General features: G+C 46.4%; 1 protein-coding gene across 4 annotated transcripts in view; it reads left to right on the top strand.

The window, feature by feature from the left end:
- The window catches only part of ETS1 (ETS proto-oncogene 1, transcription factor), a 65,888-nt gene that overhangs the window by 19,494 nt on the left and 23,319 nt on the right, over positions 1 to 23,075 (top strand). For 2 of the 4 annotated variants that reach the window (XM_040631042.1, XM_008688305.2), the window contains exons 2-6: positions 5,728 to 5,829; positions 13,680 to 13,799; positions 15,344 to 15,544; positions 18,333 to 18,410; positions 19,388 to 19,636. In XM_040631042.1, the coding sequence (XP_040486976.1) occupies positions 5,728 to 5,829; positions 13,680 to 13,799; positions 15,344 to 15,544; positions 18,333 to 18,410; positions 19,388 to 19,636 (750 nt within the window). The remainder of the gene's footprint in view (positions 1 to 5,727; positions 5,830 to 13,679; positions 13,800 to 15,343; positions 15,545 to 18,332; positions 18,411 to 19,387; positions 19,637 to 23,075) is intronic. The other 2 variants (XM_040631043.1, XM_008688306.2) reach the window with 1 other exon arrangement.

The following is a 23,075-nucleotide window of genomic DNA, read 5'->3' on the forward strand; positions in this document are numbered from 1 at the left end:
ATCCGAAGCTAGTTAAATGAAAAAAAGGAAAATGATCTTATTTAGGTTCCTTTCGGCCTCCTTAGAGTTGGTTTTCTAGGAGCAAGGAGGGGAGGTGGTGGTAGGATAGGCATGAGTGGGAAGCTGAAATGACTCCTCAGGGGATCTCTGTGAATCCCTGAATTTTGGGAGATGCCAGCTTTGCACTTAGGATTCTAGGAGGCTGTCAGGTTGGACTGGATCCAGGAGGCGCAGTTGCTGGCTACCGGTTGCCTGTGGATGCTGAGGGCCGTCAGGGGAAACAGGCAATGCAAGGGTACAGCAGGGGGACCGCCTGCAGGGCTCACTCCTGTGTCCCCACCCCTTCTTCCCTGGCTCAGCTCTGTTCATCTTCATTTTAGTGTCTGTCACAGGCTGATGAGGGCACTGATGATTCTCTTTAGCCTGCTTCTTGGAGGATTAAGAATCTAAGTAACATGGTTACTGTATTATACACCTGAAACTAATATAACACTGTGTGTTAACTATATTAGAATTAAGATAAAATAAAATAAAAGCTTAAAAGAAAAGTGGAACCCTACAAAAGAAAATATAAGTAACAGGAAGGATTGGAATTGATGATCACTCCAAAGACATGTTAGAGCAGAAGATGACCTTTCCAGAAGAGAGAGACTGTCAGAAGGGGCTGAACTAAAGGGGAGGCAGAGATCTTCAGGAGATGTGAAACACACAAATCTGTGAATTTCAGCTCCTAGCCTCCTTGTGCTAGCTCCAAAGAGGTGAGGAGGGAACTTTCCCATAGAAAAAAGCTCTTTTGTAGTGCTCTGAGATATGTGTAATGAACAGATCTGATAGGACTCTTGTATCAGGAACCATAGAGTTGACCTCCATCTACTGGTTAGTCTTCCTTTGACATCCCCACCGTCCTTTGACCTCTGTAGAGAAAGGCAGTAATTGCCTTGGGCTGGCTGAGCAGTGGTTACGATTGTGACCAACCCTTCTCAGCCGTGGCTGTATTTTAGCAGTAGGCAAGCAAACTTCTTTACTGGCCTAAAGAGATCCTTTAGGCTAGGAAGAAACTATGCAAGCAGAAAAGGAGCCTGTTCTAAGCAGGCAACATTCTTGGTGACCTCATCTTCCTCCCAGCTCGGGTCCAGTTGGAGCTGTGCATACAGGGCAGACTTCCAGTTCCTCCTGTCTGGGACTAACAGTGGCAGATATAAATAGACCAAGACTTTGTCTGTAGCCATTGTTCTCTAAGTGCCCATTGTTTCTGGATGCAAAGTGGCTATAACGAGGGCTCTCAAGCTCTCTCTCACTCTCCTTCCCTCCCTTCCTCCTTCCCTCTCTCCCGGCCTCCCTCCCACCCCCCTCCTTCTCTGGGTCTCTTTCTCTGTCTTTCTCTCCTCCTTCACAGGTCTGAATCCCAGCTCCATTTCCCTCAGCTTGCCTTTGCTCTTGTCTGGCACTTCAAGAGAACCTGGGGGGAACTGGCCCCACATTGGGCACAGCATCTGAATCTTTTTTTTTTTTTAATCTTATTTTTATTCCATTGAGGCTTTTGTCCAGGTCTTTCTATGATATATTTGTGGTCAGGATTAGGCTGCGTGGACTCAACCATGGTAAAATCAGGACTTGTAACTGGTTGAGCTGCTACACCCAAAAGGGTCTTGATGAACGTGTCAGCGTCAGAATGATACATGATCTCTGTTGTTAGGGGGCTCAGGACTTGGTCATTGCCTTTTCAACATTTTTATCAGGGGCTCGGATTAAAGCAGGATAGAGAAAACATACTGAGTTGCACATGGTGCAACGCTCATGGGATGAGGACAGATTCGTGATATAAAAAAAGACCTCTGCACCTGGAAACAGGCATCAAAACAAACGAGGTCCAGTTCAATATGGATAAATGTGAAGCCTTACACTGAGGTTAATAAGATTCAGTCAATGGATAGAGAACTGGTTCAGCCTCAGTGTACCTTGAGTGGCCTTTGTCGTGTAGCTGTTGGAAAACTCAGTATTGGTCGCTGCCCAGAGAAGTGCACAGAGTAGGGGGATGGTCTCATTTCTTCTTGAAGAACATCATGTTCTCCTGGGAATGTTCTTGATGCTCTTTAGGAACATGGGCATGCAGGAATGCTCCTGGGTGGGGGAGGGACAGGGACAGAACCAGCCCATCATGAATGCTTGAAGGAACCACCAAGGAATTTAAAAACATGGATAGAAGTGGTGACAAAGGGATGTTAAAGCAGTTGGGAAAGCGATAGAGGAAGAAGGATGAAACTCGTATGCGTGGCTTCAACCCACAGAAGGAGGGTCAAAGGCTAGACCTCATTAGAAGGCAGATTTGAACTCAGTGTGTGTGTAATCATGAAGAAATCGTGACTGCAGTCCATAAGGAAAATGGAGTGGCTCAAAAAGGGCAGAGCAACTGAATGTCTTAGCAAGTCAGGTGTCTTCCTAAAGGACCACTGGGCGCCCTTCTGGGAAGGATGGTGATTGGGTCTTGGGTCCGGCCCGACCTCTCCTCGTCGTTACTCATTAGCACATCATCCTTTGTCCATCTGGGGAGCTTGGGCGGGCTGCGTACTTAGACTGTATAGCTGTCACTGGCTGTGGCCTCCCTGTTGAGAATATTTGTCCCTGTACTGGGAATGTGGACTTATGTATTCTTCTTTTTCATTGTGGTTTCCCTGGGTTGAAAACAGACAGTTGCACTGTGTGAATGTGTATGAGTATGCTTTTTCCTTCTCTGTCCAGATTTATTTATTAAAAGAAAAACACATCTGCATAAAAAAGCCTTAGAACACAGGAAGAATGTCCACTTTGTTTTTCTTTCTGTAGCACCAAGACATGTGGGGTTTCAGCTTCCTCTAAGGGGTTTTTGAAGACTGGCTTTCATCTCAGACAAGGCTTTTTCCCATTGGAAAAAAAGGTCCTTTTTTGGTTTAAAAATGTATTTATATAATGTATAAATAAATAAGAAAGTCGAGAGAGAATTTCCTTTCAAAATTTATGGAAAAATGCTGCTTTCTGAACATCATTAATTGGAAGTTGCTGTCTCTCCCAGCCCTCTTCCACTCTGCTCTCTGGCCTTTATTCTGGTTTAAGATTTCCCAGTATCTCCTTCCTCTGCGTTCTCCTTTCTTTCCCTCTCTTCCTTCTCTGCCATCTGCCTTCCCTGCCAGCTCTTCCCCTCCTACTCCTCTCCCAGCTCCTCCCTGTCTGCCCCCCCCCCCCCCCCCCCCCCCCCCACCCCGTGGACCCTGCCGCCCACCTCGCGCCCCTCTTCCTTCTGCCTCTCCTGGGCTAGCCTTCAGCGACTAGAGCCCTCGCTGCAAGAGGCCTGTCTCTGTGTTTGTTTCCTGCGTGGGAGGGAGAGGCAGGCCTTGAGAAAACAGTTCAAAAGTGCAGAAAAACTTTACCTCTTCCAGCCTAAATAAACGGGCTCCACTCCATTTGTTTGCCCAGATTTTTCCTTTGCCCGTGGAGAGAACTCCTCATCCTCCACCTTGAGCAGCCTGGCCTTCCTGGTGATCCTCACGAACCCCCCACCCCCCCACCATGCCTGTCTTGCCCCCCAGACCAAGTGTCAGGTGGGCCCTGAGCTGAGTGGGTTAGGGGAGGATGTGCAGAGAGGCCCCTCCGCTCTGGGGATGTGGCTGCTCTCCGCAGAGGGTCTCAGGGATTGGGGCGCTTTTCTTCTCCCGGAGGAATGTTCTCTATAATGAAAATGTTGGGGGAAATGGAAAGAACTGTCCTGGTGTTCAACATTTCCGCCGCCCCTGCTTTAACCTCTGCGAATAGGTCTGGGCACAACACACCTGGCTTTAACATCGGAGGGTCTGGGTTTGCGCGCCGGTCAGACCACCGCACAGCCCTGACCATCTTAGCAAAGTCACTCAGGTGACCCCTGTGAGCCTCAGTGTCCTCACCTATGTGGTGGAGATAATACGGCAAACCCGGTGGTTTTCAGGGGCCTGTTAGAGTACGAGGAAAAAGGTGCTGTAAAACGAAAAATTCTGTTCTGATAACAGTACTGAAAGATCAGAGGCAAGTGAAGTGCAGGTAAATTGCTTAGCGCAATTAACCAGCATCTCCAGGGTCTCGGGGAGGGAGGCATCAAAGGCCCATGTGTAAACTCGACGTAGAGGAAGCTGGGATTATAGCAAGATGGAACGTGTCAGATATTTTCCCGAGTCTCTTTGAGTGGGGTGATCCTGGGCCACGTTGGCTCCAAAAGCCTTATAGTCCTGTCATGAGGATTTTCGCTGATGGCAGGACAGGAGTTTGGCCTCACTCAGAAGTGTAAGACAGGAGAAGAGCCCAGAGGAGCTCCTGTGGCCATCTGAAAAGCTTTGGGGCTGAAAGGGGCCAATTCAGGCTTTCCTCCTGAGTAATACAGAAACGGGGCTCTGTGTTTTTCTCTGTATTTTTCATGACAAAGAAGTCACACGGTTCTGGGACATTCAGGACTTGTAAAATGTGTGGTGCGGAGGGAGTCAAGGGTAATAATCTACGTCGGAAATGATCTGAAGCATGGGACATGGTCAGTAAATGGCTTGAAAGGGTCATGTCAGAACTTTCAATGATTCTTCAAAGTACTCTGTTGAGCTGTCCCTTTTTATGCAGGAATCCAAATCTCCACAGTTAAAACATTCTTTTAAATCGTGAGAGTGTCATTCATTGAAGGGCACGTGAATGATGGGGGTAAAACACAGCTTGGGGTTTGGCAAGTTTCAAACATCTAGAAAAGTGTTTTGAGCCCCAAATTACAATTTTGTTTTGTGCTGTATGGCCTCTGAAATGGCACTCGTAGAACCTTCGGAAAACCGAAAAGCATCTTAGGTGTGTTGGATCCTGGAGCTGTGATGTGATGTCCTGGCAAGGCACATTTGAGACGATATTGCTGCGTAACAGGTTTCCCCGTAGCAGACGGGAGGGTGCAGAATAGGTCAGAGATTAGTCTGTTCTCTTTTCAAGAGTCGGATTCTGGAGATGTTGATTTCCATTGACATCTCAGAACTGGATTTTTGCATTCATTTTTTTCTTATTTTCTCAGTTGCTTTACTTGTACCTGGGGAAATTGCCAGATTCCTTCTCCTTGCTGTCTCTCGAAGCATTAGGAAATAAAATCGTGTCTTTTTTTTTTTTTTTTTTTAGTCTTGGTATTTTACGGGATACTTTTTAGTTCTGTCCAAGTCACCAGTCATTTACTGAGCACCTCTTATGTATTAGGCTCTGGTATTTTCACACATATTTAATTTAATTTAATCCTCCGTGCAAGGTGGGGAAAGAATCCTGGATAACAGAAGAATGCTCCATCTCGCCGCTCTTGGAGACCTGTCCTCGTGCACCTTCTCCTGCCAGGGCTGCTAGAAAAAAACAAAGAATCGAGGAGTCATTCCAGCAGGGCGCACTCATTCAAATATTTCCTCTTTCAGGCCATTTGCCCAATGTGTAGGGTAGGAGATTTGAACCACTCTAAGTAGAGAGCAAGAAAATTCAGCTGTAGGACCCAGGGGGCAGTTCTGCTTTCTGGCTCAGATTCTGGAACGGAAGAGCCTCTCTGGGTTTCCCTGAACACCTGGAATTAATTTGGGTTTTGCTCTGACTTCGAAACATTTGCTGAGGTGGAGGATGGTGGAGGGCGTAGGAAAGAAATAAATCCAGTGATTAAAAATAGCTTTGCATGTCAGGTGCCTGAACGGATTTGGGAACATGCCTGCAATCCCTTTTGTCTGGCAGGTCTGAACTCCGGTGCTGCCGAATTACAACCGCTTTCATTTGTTTTTCCTGCTCCCCTACCATGTAATGGTCAAGGGCTCATTGGAACCATGTGTGAGCCTGGTGAGTCACCAAATCCTCAGGACTTCAGTGGTAATAATGTGTTAAAACTCCTTTTGGGGGATGGGGCAGGGGTGGATGGAGGGAAGACGGGAGAGGACTGAAGTCACTTCCTACAGATGTTAGGATGTTCAGAAGCCCTCTCTGCAGGCATCTTTCCCAGGCCCGGCTGCGGGCCCCGGGGCCGGTTTCCCGGGGCCATCGGGAGTGTGCTTTGCCTCCGCTGAGGACCATCTCTTTTGTCCCGAGGCGGCTTCCATCTGCGAAGGGGCATCCACCTCTGAGTGGGACGTGGTACCCAAGCCCTGTGCACTCCCCGGTGGCAGCAGGACTGAGAGGCTGTAACTGGACACTGGCTTGCCTTTTTGGTCAGCCAGGTCATTGGAGGGCAAATTGGGGATTTTTCTGTGCTGCTGCTTCCTCCCCTCTTTGGACTGGATTTTTTTCTATTGGCCGGTGACTTGTCGGAGACTGGGTATGAAGACGAGGGTGGAAGCCTGGTTGTAGGTTTCCCTAACTGATAGGAGCTGTTTCAGAGCTCCTGGTGTCCCCTTACATGGGACAGCGATGGACTGTTGGGTAGGGATGGGTGGTTCCAGAACGGGCACCTATCTTGCTCCCTGCTTGCGGGAGCTCAGTCTTGCCTGGCCCTCATTGCTCCGTCCCATCATTAAGTCTGTGAAAACAGAGCGGAGGGGCCGAGGAGGGACATTCATTTCCCTTCTTTGCACTAACCTCAGCCCAGAGGCTTTGTGGATTAGACCAGCTCCCTCCACTGGAAGGCCTGTCTGCCAAGTTTCTAGGGCCTATTACAGGATTTAGAATCAGGAGTGTGGGAGAAAGAGGACACTGACAGGTCTCTTGATCCCTAGTTCCAATCCACTCGTCCACCAGTGATAGAGAGAGCAACAGACATGGGGTTTGAGATTCCCTGTCACACTCTTCTGAGATATTAAGTCTTCACGGGGGAAATCCTCTTAGAGACCAGTAACAACTTTCCAGGGACCGTCAACTCTGGGGTCAGAGTGAGCAGCCCCTGGCCACAGCCATTTTTCTCTATTGATCTAAAGGAGTAAAGATGCCTTCTTTCCCACACTGGGACTTTCTAGGCAGCTTGGCACTGCCCTTTGGATGCCTGCCAGCATCCCCAGCCTTCTCTTGCATACTTCTAGTTACAGTTATAAGTTCCTGCGGACATTAGCCATTAGGAAGAACGATCCCTGCGGTCTCTGCTTGTAGGACAGGGGAGTCCGAGGGTCTGGCTTTCCGTCCTGATTTGAGCTCGTCTCTCTCTGACCCAACTTCCTCACTTTCCGGATCAAGGCAGTGTTGCTTTCATACCAGCTCTGTGGTTCAAATGGGCCGATAAATAAAATGTAGACCTAGATGTAAGCACCGTAATCTGAAGGCTTATTTTCCTTTTCTGTGAGTTTATCTGTTTCTTGTCAGCTTTCCTATTATGATCTTCCTTTATCTAGAGAATGTCTGCATGACAATAAAATGTTTGTGGGTGAAATGACATGTGGTCAGGAGATGAATTAGGAACCGGCAGTGTTGATAGATTTCAAATACGATTTCATTGTACTCTTCCCTCTACTTTGGTGTATGTTTGAAAATTGCGATAAGGAAAATTAAAAATGCTATTCAACATTAACCTAGAACCTATTAATAGACTTCTTTTAAGCAATGCACTGATTAAGTGACTTATCCAGTGTGATTATATTAGTGGCAACACTGAGATAAGAGCCCATGGATTTTGACCAGCAAGCCAAGGCAAGCCCTGTGCACACCCCACTATGTCTTTTTCCCTTGTCTTCAGAATTCTCTTTCCAGTTGGGACTATTGTTCTATTTCCTCCCGGTATGAACCAGAAGGCTTCTTCTTGATTTCCTTTCACTTTAAGAAACATATTTCAGTAAGACTTTATGTAACTAATTAACCTCATATTATGCACACAATTGCCCATCAAGGTGACTCAGGGGTGAACACAGACGGGGAAGGAGGCCAGGTTGTCATTTAACCTGTGTCACTTTGTATGGAAGGAAGGAAGCGTCACTACCCACAGTCCCGAGAAAGGACAAGATTACAGTTGATTCTGTAAATGGCTTTTAATTATGTCTTTATGGGGCTAGCCATGTGAAATTCTGGATTTGTTCAGTCCAGGAAAGGTTTTGTTTAAGTTTTTAATTATTTCCTCAAATGTATCTAATTTTCCAACTAAGAAATAGAAGTACCATTTTCGCTCTCTGAACTGTAAAAATTTTAGTTTTCTTGGATCTCCGATCTCTTCCTATTTGCTGCAGAGGTGGAATGGAGTAGAAAGAGCTTGAATTTAAGAGTTGAAAGACTGAGGTCCAGCCCTGGCTGGGCCCTCCTGGCCCTGTGATTTTGCACCAAACTCTTGATCTCTCAGAGCTTTGTTTCCTCATCTGTAAAATGGGGATCCAGTAGTGCCTTCCGGGGAGCCTTGGAAGTTTCACATGTGGTATCATGAAATAGTATTGATGAAGGGGTTTAGTGGACCATAAATTGGTTTTCGGTGTCAGGCATATTATTCATTCTCGGTGTTTCTTGGATGCTGCTCTTGATTGGGATGGGGGACCCCCACCCCCGCCCCCCCTACACGCACAGATAGTATCATCGTGGTCACCCAGTAGAGTTTGGCCAGTTGGATGGTTGTGCAAGACTGGAATAATGCACTTGACATTTCTACTTCTTAGCTTTGTTTCTCATCACCTAACCCTCCGATCCCAGACAGTCCACTTTATTTTGTAGTTTTATTCGAGAATGGTGAGGGGAGAAACATCTCAGGTCACTAAGGCACCGTCCTGACTTCTCCTGGAGCAAACATCACTTAAGGCATAGATTCCATGTAACATGGTTGATATGAGCCATTCGGTTCCAAACAACTGAACAGAGTGGCATGAAAAGTCACATGAAAATGTCCTGGACGGGTTCTCGGACATTGAACAGCCCTTAACCTTGAGTTACATATAAGTGAATTGAAACCGTTGTTCAGCATTTGACTTAAAACATCCATGGGGTGTGTTTAAACTTTCATTCAGGGTCAGGCCACAATGCAAAATGAGCAGATGTTTCCATGCATTCAGAATGGCCCTGGTTCGTTATGCCCCTACTGATTCAGGGAGTGCTCCCTGCCATTTCCGCCTCGATACTATGCAGCCGTGGTAAGACGAGAGTTTAGGACTGTTACTCATTCACCAGCTTCTGTACAACTCTTTTCTCTGAAACTCGGGGTGATTCTTATAAATATTAACTCACATTTAGGGTCCTGAGGGATAAACACTGGGTGGGAAATCTGATATGCTCATAAACGTTTTCAGTTTCTCATGCATTATGTCAAGAGTCTCCACTGTATTGGCACAATATATCTTTGGGTCAGGTTCTCAGCATTTTGAGACAAATGTGTTCTTTGAATTTAAGATACTGCAGTTACAAATAATAACACAAAAGCAAGTTTAGTACTTGTCCCTGAAATACAGTTAGTGAATTTCCTGGCCGGGAGTGGGAGGGAAGCATTGGTTAATTTCTAGATGCCATCCCTAAAATCAGACATATTTGGTACCTGATGCAAAAATCTAACAGGCAATGAGATAAAATGTGGCAGGAATAACAGTGATGCCTGCTTGAGCTAAACTAGGTCGGATTCTCCACCTGTGTAATGATTTCATTATCATTGTTGATCAGTGTAATTCACAGAACTGCTGCGATCACAAGCTAGCACCATAGGGGAGATTTTTGCTTCATAATTTCTATGAAGCGAGTTTAATCTTGTAGATTAATGTCTGCTTTCAAATGTGATTATTCATTATCATTTAAATGCGGTGCCCAGGCTACTACTGATAAAGACAGTCCTGGCTGATTGTTCACTCCTTTAGAGAGGGGGCTGGTGTTTTTTAAAACCAGTGTTCCACACTGTTCAACAAGGGAGAAAAGCTCTGACTTTCCTGTCTGAATCCTTTGGGTTCAAGGGCAATGACATGCCTTCTCCTGAGCTCCTTGAGTCCAAATGCAGGTGTCCCAAGTGTGCGGGGCTGGCCTTCGCCAGCCAGCTGGGCTGTGAGCACTTTTCCAAGAGAACCAGCAGCTAGGGGCAGAGCTGATGGGCGCTGTGCAGCTGCAGCTGACAGCGTGTGGACCAGGCTTTGGGAGATGGCATTGAGGTAGACAGGCAAAAGTCATTCCAGCTGCTTCTCTTGGAGAGAGTGAGTGAGAGCCTGGAACGGCTGGTTCCCTAACAGGAACCAGCAACCTGTGTGGGGCTTCGTCAGCCCGGCAGTCCTGTCCAGACTATACTGCCAGAGTGTGTGGAGTTATAGGAAGCAGACTCCAGGAAACCTCTTTCTCAGGCTTCACATCACCTTGGCAGTTTGTGTGTAGAAGATGCCTGGGGCCCCCTAGCCCATCTCATCCTTCAGTTCCAGCTTGTAGCACAACTACTGCTTGTGCATTTGGCCTGGCCTGTATTTTCCACATGTGTTGTCCTGGCCAATTTCCGCCATCAGTAAAGTCCTTTTCATCGAATCATAAATCAATGGCGGGAACAAACACACAAAACAAAACCCACACAGTTCAAGTTCATGAATTTGTGTTGGACGGGAGTGAAGGGAAGGAAAGTTGATTCAAATTTGGGAAACAGTGAATTCACTAAACAGTTGTCGATTGACTCCTGTGTTCTGCCCTGTGCTACGAGGTGGGGGATGCTGCAGTTGTCCCTTTCACAAGGAATGCTCTTGGGTGAAATAAAAAGTCCCTTTCTCTGAGGTAACACTGACTCTTACTCTAAGTGGAGACATTTCTGGACCTGGCACTTGGCTGTTCTTGGGTGTATAGAGTGGGGACAAAGGGGCAGCATTGATGTCTTTCTTGGTGACTCATTTGATGATTACTCCATTGTTTGAAGGGCTGGATGTTATGTAATCAACATTTTATCCCCTCCCCCCATTTTTCCCTCTTAACAATCTGGGATTTTCCATCATTTTGTCAACCTTCCTGGAGGCATGTTGATTTTTCCACTAGATTACTAGAATTTTTTGGGCATGGCCCAGGGCAGCCCAAACTCTCCACTCCCTAGAACTTCAGATTCATCCTCGGTGGCAGGGCCTGGGGAGCAGCTGCCCTGAACCCTTCTGCTCTTTCAGGGTGGAGCTGGACTCCAAGCTGTTTCCTGATGGCATCACTCAGAGCAACGGGAGGGAAAGTGCTGGCTCTTCTTTCTTGCAATGTAGTTTCCACTCATTTTGACATTCAGAGGCAATCTATTTGCTCCTTTTTTCAGAGATCACCAATGGTCATCTTTTCCCTTCTCTGTTTCCATTTAATTCAGCCAGTAACACATACATATGTCCAGGGAATTTTTTTTAACTGGTCAGGGCTTAGGGGTGGCTAGTTGAGGGGCTTCCACGGTAGCCTGCCTGGAACCCAGCCATTGTATAAGTCAGTTTCATATGATACCCTCAAGATCCAGGGAGAGGAAGAGGGCTTCTGGAAATTACTACAGCAAAGCGTATCACTGCCTGAAGATCTCACGAAGGCTAGTGGGAATTCTCAGGTCATTTCTTTGCCTCTTAGCTTTTTATGGGAGCTTGTGCCTAAGGTGAATGCTGAGGATTTTTAGCCTGAGCCATATTTATGTATCTTTGCTTTGAACATGGTCTGAGCACAAGAGAGATTGGACATAGAGATAAAAATACAGATGGGTGTCTCAAAGGATGACACGCTCGTGAACGTGCAGATTTTGATGCCTTCCTCTTCCTTGCCACCTACACAAATCAGGTTTTATGGATATTACCTGCCATATGCACTTCAACTTTGTCCACTCACATTACCTGTATCACCAGCTCCCTAGTCAAAGCCACCATCATCTTTCACCACAACTAATGCAAGAACTTTTTACCAAGTCTTCCCACATCTATTCATAGTTACCTACTCAACCATTCTTTACGGAATAGCTAAGGTGACCTTCTCTCTCTTTTTTTTTTTTATTGTGGTAAAATACACATAACATAAAATTCACCGCTGAGCAGGTCAGTGGTGTTACGTACACCCATGGTGTTGTACAATCATTAGCACCATCCACCTCCAGAACTCTTTTCATCTTACAAAACTGAAACTTTGTTCCCATTAAATAACAGCTCCCCATTCCCTTTCTCCCTCCAGGCTCTGGCAGCTACCACTCCACTTTCTGTCTCTATGACTTTGATTATTCTAAGTCCCTCCTATAATTTATCTTTTTGTGTTTGGCTTATCTCACGTAGCCTAATGTGAAGGTTCATTCATGTCAGAGTTCATGTCAGAACGTTCTTCTTCTTTAAGGCTGAATAATGTCGCATTGTATGTATATACTTCATCTTGCTTATCCATTCATCTGCTGATGGACATTTAGGCTGCCTCCACATTTTAGCTACTGTGAACAATGCTGTTGTGAACAGAAATATACAAACCTATCTTCAAGACCCTGCTTTAGCTCTTTCAGATATATAGAGAACTCCTAAAACCCAACAACTCTATCAAAAATGAGCAGAGTCTTTCAACAGACATTTCTGCAAAGAAGGTATAAAAATGGCCAATAAGCACATGGAAAGACGCTAAACATCATTCGTCATTAGGGAAATGCAAATCAAAACAGCATGGTACCACTTCATGTCCATCAGGGAGTCTTACCAGATTCCATGCTTATTTTTCCACCTCCTCTCAATCAGTTGTCCTCCTGGTTCCTCTGCTCCAACTGCATTGATCTTTTTGATACTAAAATGGGCCAGGTTTCCCCTCCTTCCCCCATTTCATAAACTTCATCTGTGCTTCTCACCTTGCTTTGTCTAGGACCATGGTCCTCTAACTTGGGTGGTCACCAGGAGCACCTGGATTGTGCATTAAAAGCACAGATTTCTGGGCTCCTCTCTCCTCCTTCCCAGAGGTTCTGATTCAATAGGTCTGGAGCGGACCTGAGATTTTTGAGAATTTTCATTTCTAACAGTTTCCAAGTAGTGATGATGCAGCTGGTCTGGGCACACTTGGAGAACTACCGGTCTAGAGTATTTTTTCTTTTTTGAACTAGTATGTGTGTTTTAGATCTCAGGTCAGGCACCTCTGTTCTCCTAAGGGAGGCCTTTTCTGATTCCTCCAGACTTGCAGGAATTCCTGTTCTGTGTTAACATCTCATCTTCTGCTTCTCCTATGAAGCCTGTATTGACGTATTTGAATGTTTAATTGTGTAACTAGTTTTGTAATGCCTGAATCCCCTGCCAGCATCTGAGATCCAGCCCGGTGAGGGCAGAGGTCATTTCTGTCTTGCTCACTACTTGCTTTTCTAATTCCTTGCACATAGCAAGTGCTCAGTAATGATGTGTTGAATGAATGAATGTTGTCATTTTCTTTTCATGGAAGTAGGTAGCAACATTAATACTCTCAGTGAATGGGAAGGATGGGTAGGGACTGTGAGTGAATTAGTAAAGTTAAACAGAAAGAATAAGCTTTTTTTTTTTTTGGTCAAGGATGCAGAACATTCTAGGCAAGAGTCAGGTGTTGTTTTTTTTTTTAAGGGGCCTAGCACACTGTGGAAAGCCCCCCAAATTTTACCTGCCCTGGTGAGGTTGTCAGTACAGTTATTTCTCAGCTTGCCTTCTTCAGGCCATCCATGCCCTATTATCTTTTATGGGTGGTTAACTACCTATTAGTTTTTTTAAATTGAGATACAACTAGTATATATTTGTTTCAGGTGTACAACATAGTGATTTGGTATTTGTATCTATTGCTTAATGATGACTATCATGTCTAGTCTTCATCACCTGTGTCGTTTTTATTAATCATATGATATTTTTTTTTCCTTACAGATATGGAATGTGCTGATGTCCCACTATTAACTCCAAGCAGCAAAGAAATGATGTCTCAAGCATTGAAAGCTACTTTCAGTGGTTTCTCTAAAGAACAGCAACGACTGGGAATTCCAAAAGGTATGTTTTGTTGATGGGAAAAGAGAGGGATGGGATCAGACTTTTGGGTGAGGTTAGTTTTCTCAGCTGTCGTGTGAGATAGACATTATGACTAACCACGCTTTGGTCAGCCCCTACAGATGGTTGCAGACATCTGCTAGAACAATCGTAGACACATGCCAAGGCTTCCCCATCTCCCAGGTTTTGACACTGCCATCTTGGTTCTTAGGACAGCGGTTCCCAAACTTGCTGGCACACGAGATTCAGGCTTTTCAAAAAATTCCACAGCCCAGGCCATGTCCCAGGCCCATGAAGCTGTGATTCCTGGTAATTCCAAAGCACTGTCAAGGCTGAAAAGCACAGTCTTAGAGTCACTCTGGGCCATCATTGGATGAACCCAGTGAGCTACATCCCTTGGAATTTAACTGATGGCTCTTTTCTTTTCCATGTGCTTTGGCGAGATGTGTTTATGCTTGGGTGTTCTCATCTGAAAGGGTTTATTCAGGAATGTAAGGGGACTGGAGCTGTCAGAAAGGACAAATGACTGGAGAACACTTAAGCCTCCAGCAAGCAGCATTTCCTGAACAGTTGAGAGCAGGGAGAACACTTTTCTCTCGAGTAAGAGTAACACTGTCTGCTGCTTCCAGGCCGGTCACTCCCACATCTTAGAGTCTGTGAATGTACCTCCAAACCTTTTGTCATGTGTCTACAACTTAACCTCAGACCTCGGCTGACAGCAATGCCCAACATCCCATGAGGATCCCAAAGCAGAGTCAAGTGAATTCTGACCCCTGGGTTTTCGAGCATCTCATAAAGTCATCTGCTGCATTGAAGGGTGGGGCCCGGACGGCAGGTGTGATGTGAACGCCGCAGCCTGCCCGCCGTCCTCCGAGCTCTGGGAGGGCCACGCTGGTGTAGTCATGTCCGACCTCAGCCACGCGGGAAGAGTACGTCTTGTCAGTTCTCTGATGCTACTCCACGCTTGCAGAGTGTCTAGTATAATCAAATCAGGCCCCTGATAATGCTGCTATGACTAAGGACCATTTGAATGACTTACTAGTTGCCGTGGTTATTACTAGCCATAGTTAGCGAAGATAAAAATGATTAATACTACCGTCTCAGGCCAATCACAACAGGGAGGAATAGGGATAGGTGAGTGCAATCTCCAGAACGCACTTGACTTTGTTCTGATTGTTATGAAAGAAGTCATTTTGTTCCTTGGTCCTGGCCTTTAAAAAAAAAAAAGAGTCTCATGAAAGTAAGGCAGTGAGAGAGGAGATTCAGGAGTCTCTGTCTGAACAGGGGTGGAGACTACTTCGTCTTACTTTTTGGCTAATGGTAGTGATCTCCTAGCTTGCAGGATGGGGAAGGTGGGCATGTTGAGTGTGTGTGGGGGAGAGTGTTATGGAAAGTGCCCCGTGACATGACTTTGCAGGCGGGTGCTTCCTAAATCTGTAAATCAGAGAACATCCTCAAGTGAGTTCAGATCCTTCAGTGTCCTCCCCGATGCTTGGGCATGTGGTACAGCCTGACCCGCTGGATCTTCATTGGATCTCTTTCCTCAGACCCCCGGCAGTGGACAGAAACCCATGTTCGGGACTGGGTGATGTGGGCTGTGAATGAGTTCAGCCTGAAAGGTGTGGACTTCCAGAAGTTCTGTATGAATGGAGCGGCCCTCTGTGCACTCGGGAAGGACTGCTTTCTCGAGCTGGCCCCAGACTTCGTTGGGGACATCTTGTGGGAGCATCTCGAGATCCTGCAGAAAGGTAATGGTGTGGGCAGAGTGAGGAGGAAGCCGTGTGGGGTTGCTGCAGCAGTGGGAGGGGGAGCATACCCAAGGGCGGGACATCCATGCCGTGGGTGTCCTACCGCGGCGTATCCGGTCTCCAGAGGCACCTTAGGCTGGCATGGAGCAGGTACGCGGTAAATGTCAGGGTTTTTTTCTTTCATGATTTGGAGGTTCAGATTTTAATATTTGGCAAGATTGCACTCCCGAAGTTTCTTGGTATGCAGAATTCTGATCCCAGTCCTTACCTTAGACGCAAAGGCTGTTTGAGCAGTGTCAGCAGCCAGCCCCTAAAACAGATTGTTGTTTTTTGTTTTTTTTGGTTTTTTCTTGGCCATCTTAATACATATTCCCTTGATCCACGGCAGTGTGATACCTGTCCGCCTCCACAAGAGAGCTTAGCTTCTCAGAGCTAATTACTAAGACTGGCTTCTCTGCCCACTCCTGGGCGGGGGTGGGGGGGATTGCCTTGGTGTGGGGGCTACCTTTTTCATCTGGAGCAGCAATGGGGGTCATATCAGGACACCTTGTTGCAACCTTGTAATGACATGGCCTCCCCTACCAGCCTCTTCCAACCTTTTTGGACCAAGTGACTCATGTACCACAGTCCTGGCTGAGTATAGAAACAGCAGCAGGCGGCAAACTTGGGTGTTTTTGCACTTATTTTTCTGAATTTCTTCTTAAAATAAATTGCAGTTACCAGCAGTCAGCGGTGCCCTACAGCTGACTGTAAGCCTAGAAGCCCGTTGCCCTCTCTGACCCAGGCCCACCCTTTCCCTGTGGTCACCAGCTCCAACCCTCGGTACAGACGCCGGGGGCAGGCAGCAAAGCTCCGGATTAGCACTGTTATTCCATATAATACCTTCCTTTGTGTAAGGATATTTTCCACTCCGCAATGCTCAGGAGAGCCCCAAATTAGATTCCTCTGGGCCCAGAAGTGTTATCTTTCTTCCTTGTCTTCAGAGTCTGCTGGAATACAAATAAATAAACACAGTCAAGAACTAGGTGAATCTTGCTGCGGCTCCCTCCGCTGCGGACTGTGGGACACAGGCTTCCCAAAGCACCGATGTGGTGTCCGCGTAACTGCACAAACACCCACTCCCACGGGTTGACACAAGTGACCTGTTTATAGAGGGAAAAGATAGGGCAGGCTCATAACAGATCTGATGTAACCGTTGGCGTATAAACACAACAGTGGATTCTACCAGACCGTGTAACCCAAATATATCCTACTAATACACTGTTTCCCTCTATTTATCTCCATGGAGCGACCAGGTGTGCTGGAGGGTCTGTGATCACGGTTGTGACTAATAACTGTAGAGCAGCTCCTTGTTTCCAGAGTGCTTTCTGATGCATTTTCTCTTTGGATTCTCAAAACAGCCCTAAGAGGACCATGTTCTGCTGTTGTCCTCATCTGTAAAATGAGGGCAGATTAGGTGGTTTCCTCAAGATCACTCATTTCCTTAAACTTGGTCTTTTCGATTTAACTTTCTGCCCTGCGTTCTTGGTATAATAATATGGACTCGCAGGGGAATATCTGGGCCCCTAAGACAGGTGTGGCCTACCTTCCTTGCAAAGGAAGTTTAAGAGAATTTAGGCAGATCGGGAAATCACTGAGAATGTTGGAGAACAAAAGTCCTGTCATCCCACCCATTTTCCACTGGGAGAGGCAGTAGCAACCATCTCTCTTTAGATCCTTGAAGAGCCCAGCTCGAGATCTGTATGGAGGCTCCAGCTTTTGTTCTGTAATTAAACAAGAGCAACAGAGCCCCAGAACATAGCTGTTTGGGGTGGGGTGGAAGGCCAAAGGTACAGGGATGTTTCAATCTGATAAGCTGCTAAAACAGAGTTTAATCATTTTATCTCAACTGGGAACTGTTTTTCTGTGCAGGCATAAACTTGTTTTCCCAGCAGCCTCTGCTCCCAACAAGCTATCAGATATCTGAGGAAAAACCCAAGCCAGCACTCCCTCTGTATGTCTGAGTCTTACAGAGAAATAGAATCAGAGCGCTCCATTCAACGGTCGAGGTCACACCATTGGATTCCAGGGTAATGAGAGGATCTCCAAGCTCAGCTTAGTTCAGTGGAGAGCCTGTCTGCCTTGTTAACTTCACCCACATTCCGTTCTTACGCCAAGGGGAGTTGGCCCCTGGTTGCCAACAGCAGTTGGTGACAACCATTCTCTGTCTTCGCGTGAGCCCTGCCATATCCACCAAACGGTCATGTTACCTAAGGTGTCCTGTTCTTCTCTGGGCCTACCCTTGAAATCTGGGGGCGATGGAAAAAAAACACAACACAAAAACCAGACATCTGTTAGAAGAAGTGGAGGCTCTAAAGTTTAAGTACCTGAAGATTATAATATATTTCCAAAAAAATTTTTGGAACTGATCCGTTTGGGCGTTGGGGACCGATTCGGGTGACTTCCCAAGATGTCTCGAAGCCTCTGGTGGTAACGTGGAACACGCAAGCATCAGAATGCGGGTGGAATGGCTTCCCAAGCCTTGGAGATTACTCACTGGTGCTGCTTCCAAGATATGAAATCCCATTTTGCAGCTACTGAAATAATAGACTTAGCCATACTTTCGTGATCTCATCTCGAGACAAGGCCCCAGTCAGGGTCGACTCAGACACCAGCACAGTTAATGCACGTGCCGATTTCTTAGAAGAGGGCCTGAGATCATTGCAGTCCTTGTGTCCAAGGTCCTTTTAGGCCAAACGTTTCTTGTATGTTGACCTCTCTGTTTGGTTTCCTGCCCTGTCTGTTACAGAGGACGTGAAACCGTATCAAGTGAATGGAGTCAACCCTACCTATCCAGAATCCCGCTATACCTCGGATTACTTCATTAGTAAGTTCGTCTCCCACCCTTCTCTCATTTTGCTTGCTATGGTGGGAACCTAGGAAAGGATTCCTGTCCCAGATGATCTCAGGCTCCTTCATGGTAATTCCGTGGAAAATAATATTTTCTTAAATGTGGTCTCTTTGTTATTTATTTCATGACTCCCACGAGGCATGAGGCTTCAACCTATTTACATGTTGGTATTTTTATGAACCTGCCAATTCCTACATACCAGGATCTCTCCCGATAGCTTCAGCACGAAAGTCGTGCAGAGGGACTACAACTTGACCCCCGAACTTTGATCTTACTTGATCCTGAGTACCATGGTGGCCATCCGAGGTTGGGGTTAGGGATTTGGTTGTGGCCCTTGTTCTTTCCCTTTTTACTGGTAGCTATGGCAGCATTTCCTCTGCTCCTTCAGGAGTGTGCCATGGGGCTTCAGATTCTGTTCTAGGAAACCAAGCCTTCTCCCTTATAGTAGATGACACCTAACTTTGCTAGAGGGGGTCCAGAAGAGAATTAGGGTAGGACTGTTCGTATCCGATGGCCTTGCTGTTGAAGGGAGTCTTGAGCAGATTTGTTTTCATTTTACACTTTTATTTTATTTTGATTTATATTCTAATAGCAGCAATAATATTAAGGACCGAGATAGCAAGAGCATATCGTGTACCGGCAATGTCGGTAGGCATTTATAATATACTCTCCTTTGCTCTTCTTCACAGCGCTCTGAGGGAGATTGCAATCATCCCTATTTTAGAGATGTGTAAATTAAGCCAGAAAAGGGAAGTATTTTGTCAAGAAAATGTCTTGTTAGGTAGTGGAGCAAGGTGAAACACCCGGGCCCCTCTGACTTAAAATATGTTCCTTTCATTCTCTAAGGTAGTCCCCTTGTTTTCATCTGGTGGGGCTGCTGTGAATGGTGAAGACCTGCCTGTTGTAGGTACAAATTGGCCCTCTCTCCAACGGCATACGTTCTCTGTTTCCAGGTTATGGTATCGAGCATGCTCAGTGCGTTCCTCCCTCGGAGTTCTCAGAGCCTAGCTTCATCACAGAGTCCTACCAGACACTCCATCCCATCAGCTCAGAGGAGCTCCTCTCCCTCAAGTATGAGAACGACTACCCCTCGGTCATTCTCCGGGACCCTCTGCAGACAGACACCTTGCAGACTGACTACTTTGCCATCAAACAAGAAGTTGTAACCCCAGACAACATGTGCATGGGGAGGACCAGTCGTGGTAGGTCAGATTTCTTCTCTAGAAGCTCTTGGGTTTCCAAGAAGGACCTGGCTTTGTGAGTTTTTCAGGTCCCATTATTTTTTTCTTTGCTATTGGCCCTGTACATGCCTGAGTTTCAGCCTTTCTCTTAGCATGTCTAGATACTAAGAGCTTTCCAACATGGAAGTGTAGCCAAGTCCACCATGATGACAAAGACCATGTATCCATGGTGGAATTGGTGTGATGACTGATCCCATTTCTTCTTTGGGTAAAATATTTTATTAAGTGATAACTCTAGTGGAAAGTGGTCGTTTTTAAGGTATGATTTATCTTCTGTGAGAGCATTTTGCTTGGGGAAGACGCAGTCCGATAAGAATGGTTCAGGTGACCCTCCTGGAAAGCCCTTACCTTCCCACGTAGCCTAGCAATCCTCCCAGAGTAGTCCCGCGTCGGACTGCAGACCCGGGCTTGCTATCTGAATGACCTCTGCTTCTCAGCCTGGGCTCTCTAGCCTCCTGTGACTTCTCTGGTTTGGGAAGATACAAGATGGTTAACCAGCGGTTTATTTGGAACCGGTCATCAGCAGTGTGGTGAAAGTGTGTATTTAGCTAGAGGACCAGGGAAAGAGGTGGCCAGAGGCTTCCAAAAGAGGGTACTCTTATTGACATGACTATTATGACAATGATAAAATATTCACTGACAGTGAAGTGAATGTTTCAAAATAGAGCTGACTGACTTTATTAAAAAAAAAATGGTGTGTACACCCGCATTTAGGACCATTTAGGACAAACACTCAGGTGCAGCCCGGCTCCTCCAGTGTCCAGATTGTTTTTTGTCTGAGAAAAGTGCGGTCCCCTGTCAGGAGGGCTTTGTTCATCGAGGAAGAACGAGCTGATTTCTAGAGAGTTGAAAAAAAATGACTTTTCCCGTGGGCAAAGGGGAAAAAAGTACAAACAGGAGGAGGAACAGGAGCTCATCCAGGTGGCGCTCTGAGGCACTTGGTCGCAGGCGTCAGGCTTGGCCGGCCTCGAAGTGATTTCTGCTCAGGGATGGCCCTGCTCCCCTCCTCTGAGTCTCTCAGAGCGGAGCCCAAAGACATCTTCACTTTGAAGACTCACTCTGTAGGCACCAGGGGCCACACACGTTGTCGTCGTCTTCGAGCGTCAGCCTCACGCTTCCTCCCGGCAGGCCGTAGGACGAGAGGCAGGCCCTGCAGAGGGAAAGTCCCGAGCAAAATCTGAACCTGCAGTCTTCCTTCTTAGGGCCCCAGGGTGTTTGTGTGTCAGACCGAAGGGGATGGGTGGAACCAGTTTTGCCTTCCCCTTTCTGACTCTTTTTTTTTATTTTTGGATGCATGTCTATTTAAATACATACACACATGTATGTGTATCTTTTTTCTTTCTTTTCTCTTCTTTTTTTTCGGGCAGGTCAAAACAACAAAACTACTTTCTTTCTCATGGGGCTTTCTGTGCATCTCTGGGATGAGGCTGGCTCTGAGCGTTGGGCCCAGCCACGGTGTCACTCGGGGAGCCCTGCCGTCACGTTGTTTCTGAATTGCGTCTGGCTTTGCTTTTGTGTGGTCGTCTCTTTGCCCCCTCTCCTTCTCTCGGTTCTGGGTTTGGGGCCCCCCATCCTTCCAACCCCGTGTCGGTGACTGGGGACCAGAGAGCCACCCGTACAAAGGGGCAGGAGGTGTTTCTCTCGGACCCCGTTCCCCCTCCCCCACTGACCATCGGCACCGGAGAGGAAGCCCTTGTTGTTCGCGGCTGCTGTTCGCATGTTAGAGGTCCTGCAGACCTGCCCCTTCCAGGGGCTGACGGAATCGGGCGTGCGGTGATTGGCTGGACAGAAAGCATGACTGTTAGCTGATGATTAGCAGTGATGATCACGGTATCCGTATACGGCATTATAGGATACAAAGTGCTTCTGTGTGCCACTTCGTTGGTCTCTGAGTACTGTCTTTGTGTCAGTCTGTCCAGAGCGTTGCTGGGGAGGCTACCCCGTCTACTGTGTAGCGTGCTCTGAGGTCTGTTTGGTGGAGTCAGATGGCTTTGGAAAGCCTTGCTCTGAGACAGTTCACAGAAAAGCTGGCCAGTGGGCGTCTTAGAGGACACAGACTGCCCTGCCTGAATGCAGTAGCATAACTGAGTGCCTAATCCAGTTGGATCCAACCCATTTTTGGAGAAAATACCCGTAAACGAAGGTTCCCAGCTCCAGGATTGTGAAACAGAGCTAAAATGAAAGCAGCCTACTGCTATAAACCGCAACTCTCAACAGAGTCACATTTGGCTTATGTTTGAGAGGCTGCCAGAGGGTGGTTATGGCCTAGTTTAGTGCCCTTGCTTCTTGGGGCTCCTTGGAAACTCAGCTCTCCTGCTTGTGGAAAGTTCAGTCTCCATGGTCTCCAAACAGAAAAGTGACTGGTAGAGAACCGTTCCAGAGAGATTGAAGTGTAAATGCTGCCTTAAGTATTGGTGACTTGCTGGGGTGTTCTCGACGAAAAGATGAGTTCTCTTTCTTAGGCTGTTGGTGTGTTTGTCTCACAGAGAAATTGAATGACCGTTAAGATGGGTAGCTGGTCTAAGCAAACACCTTTTTATGGGAGGCCGCAAATCTTCCTCGTCCTGTTAAAATGAGGCTTTTGCGTTCCGGTTGTAGGCTGTTCTCTTGAGCCTTTTCATGTGAATTTCTGGAAAAGACGATTCTTTCATTTGTTATGATAATAAAAAACTTACAGATGTGCCAGTGGACGGGGTAGACGGTGCCAGTAACCTGTGGAGCTCTTAGTTTGCCTCCTGGAGATTACTCTTCTCTGGATGATTCGAGGAAGGAATGAGATTAAGCGGATAAATAACTATCTTTCTGTTAACAGCAGTATTGGAGGGGATAAGAGGTTCAGGAAATCTTACAACAGTGGCTTTACAAAAAGCATGTATTTAACCGAATACCTTTTATCTTGGATTTTTTTGGTTGCTTGTTTAAATTTTATGAGCAACATATCTTCCCTCCTAATTACTGTATATTTAATTTTGGTTTGTATACCATAATTAAATATTTGAATTCCACTGTTTCAACCAAGCCCCACTATTATGAAGGGGAGAATATGCCAGAAACCCACCAGTATTAGCTTATAGCAGCCAACCGTATTCTGGGTTTTAAACTTTATAGTAGACCAGGCACCCCTGAACAATTGAGAGTTGACCCAGTATTTCTACATACACGTTTGTCACATCCGTTTGCCTCTTGGCCTGTGCTGACCTGAGATGGTCTTGTAGTCTCCCTTGATTTAATTTAGGTTGCCTGAAAAGTATCTGAAAGGGGAACATAGAAAATATTCCTGTGAGCTTTTCAGCTTTTAGATACATTTATTTTCCTCCAAATTATTTATTTTTTTGGTTAGTCTCCCTTTTCATGGCATTTTTGCCAGTGGAAATTTCTCTAGGAGCTATTATGCAATCGT

This window comes from Ursus maritimus, unplaced genomic scaffold (genome assembly GCF_017311325.1).
Source record: "Ursus maritimus isolate PB19 unplaced genomic scaffold, ASM1731132v1 scaffold_16, whole genome shotgun sequence".
NCBI lineage: Eukaryota > Metazoa > Chordata > Mammalia > Carnivora > Ursidae > Ursus > Ursus maritimus.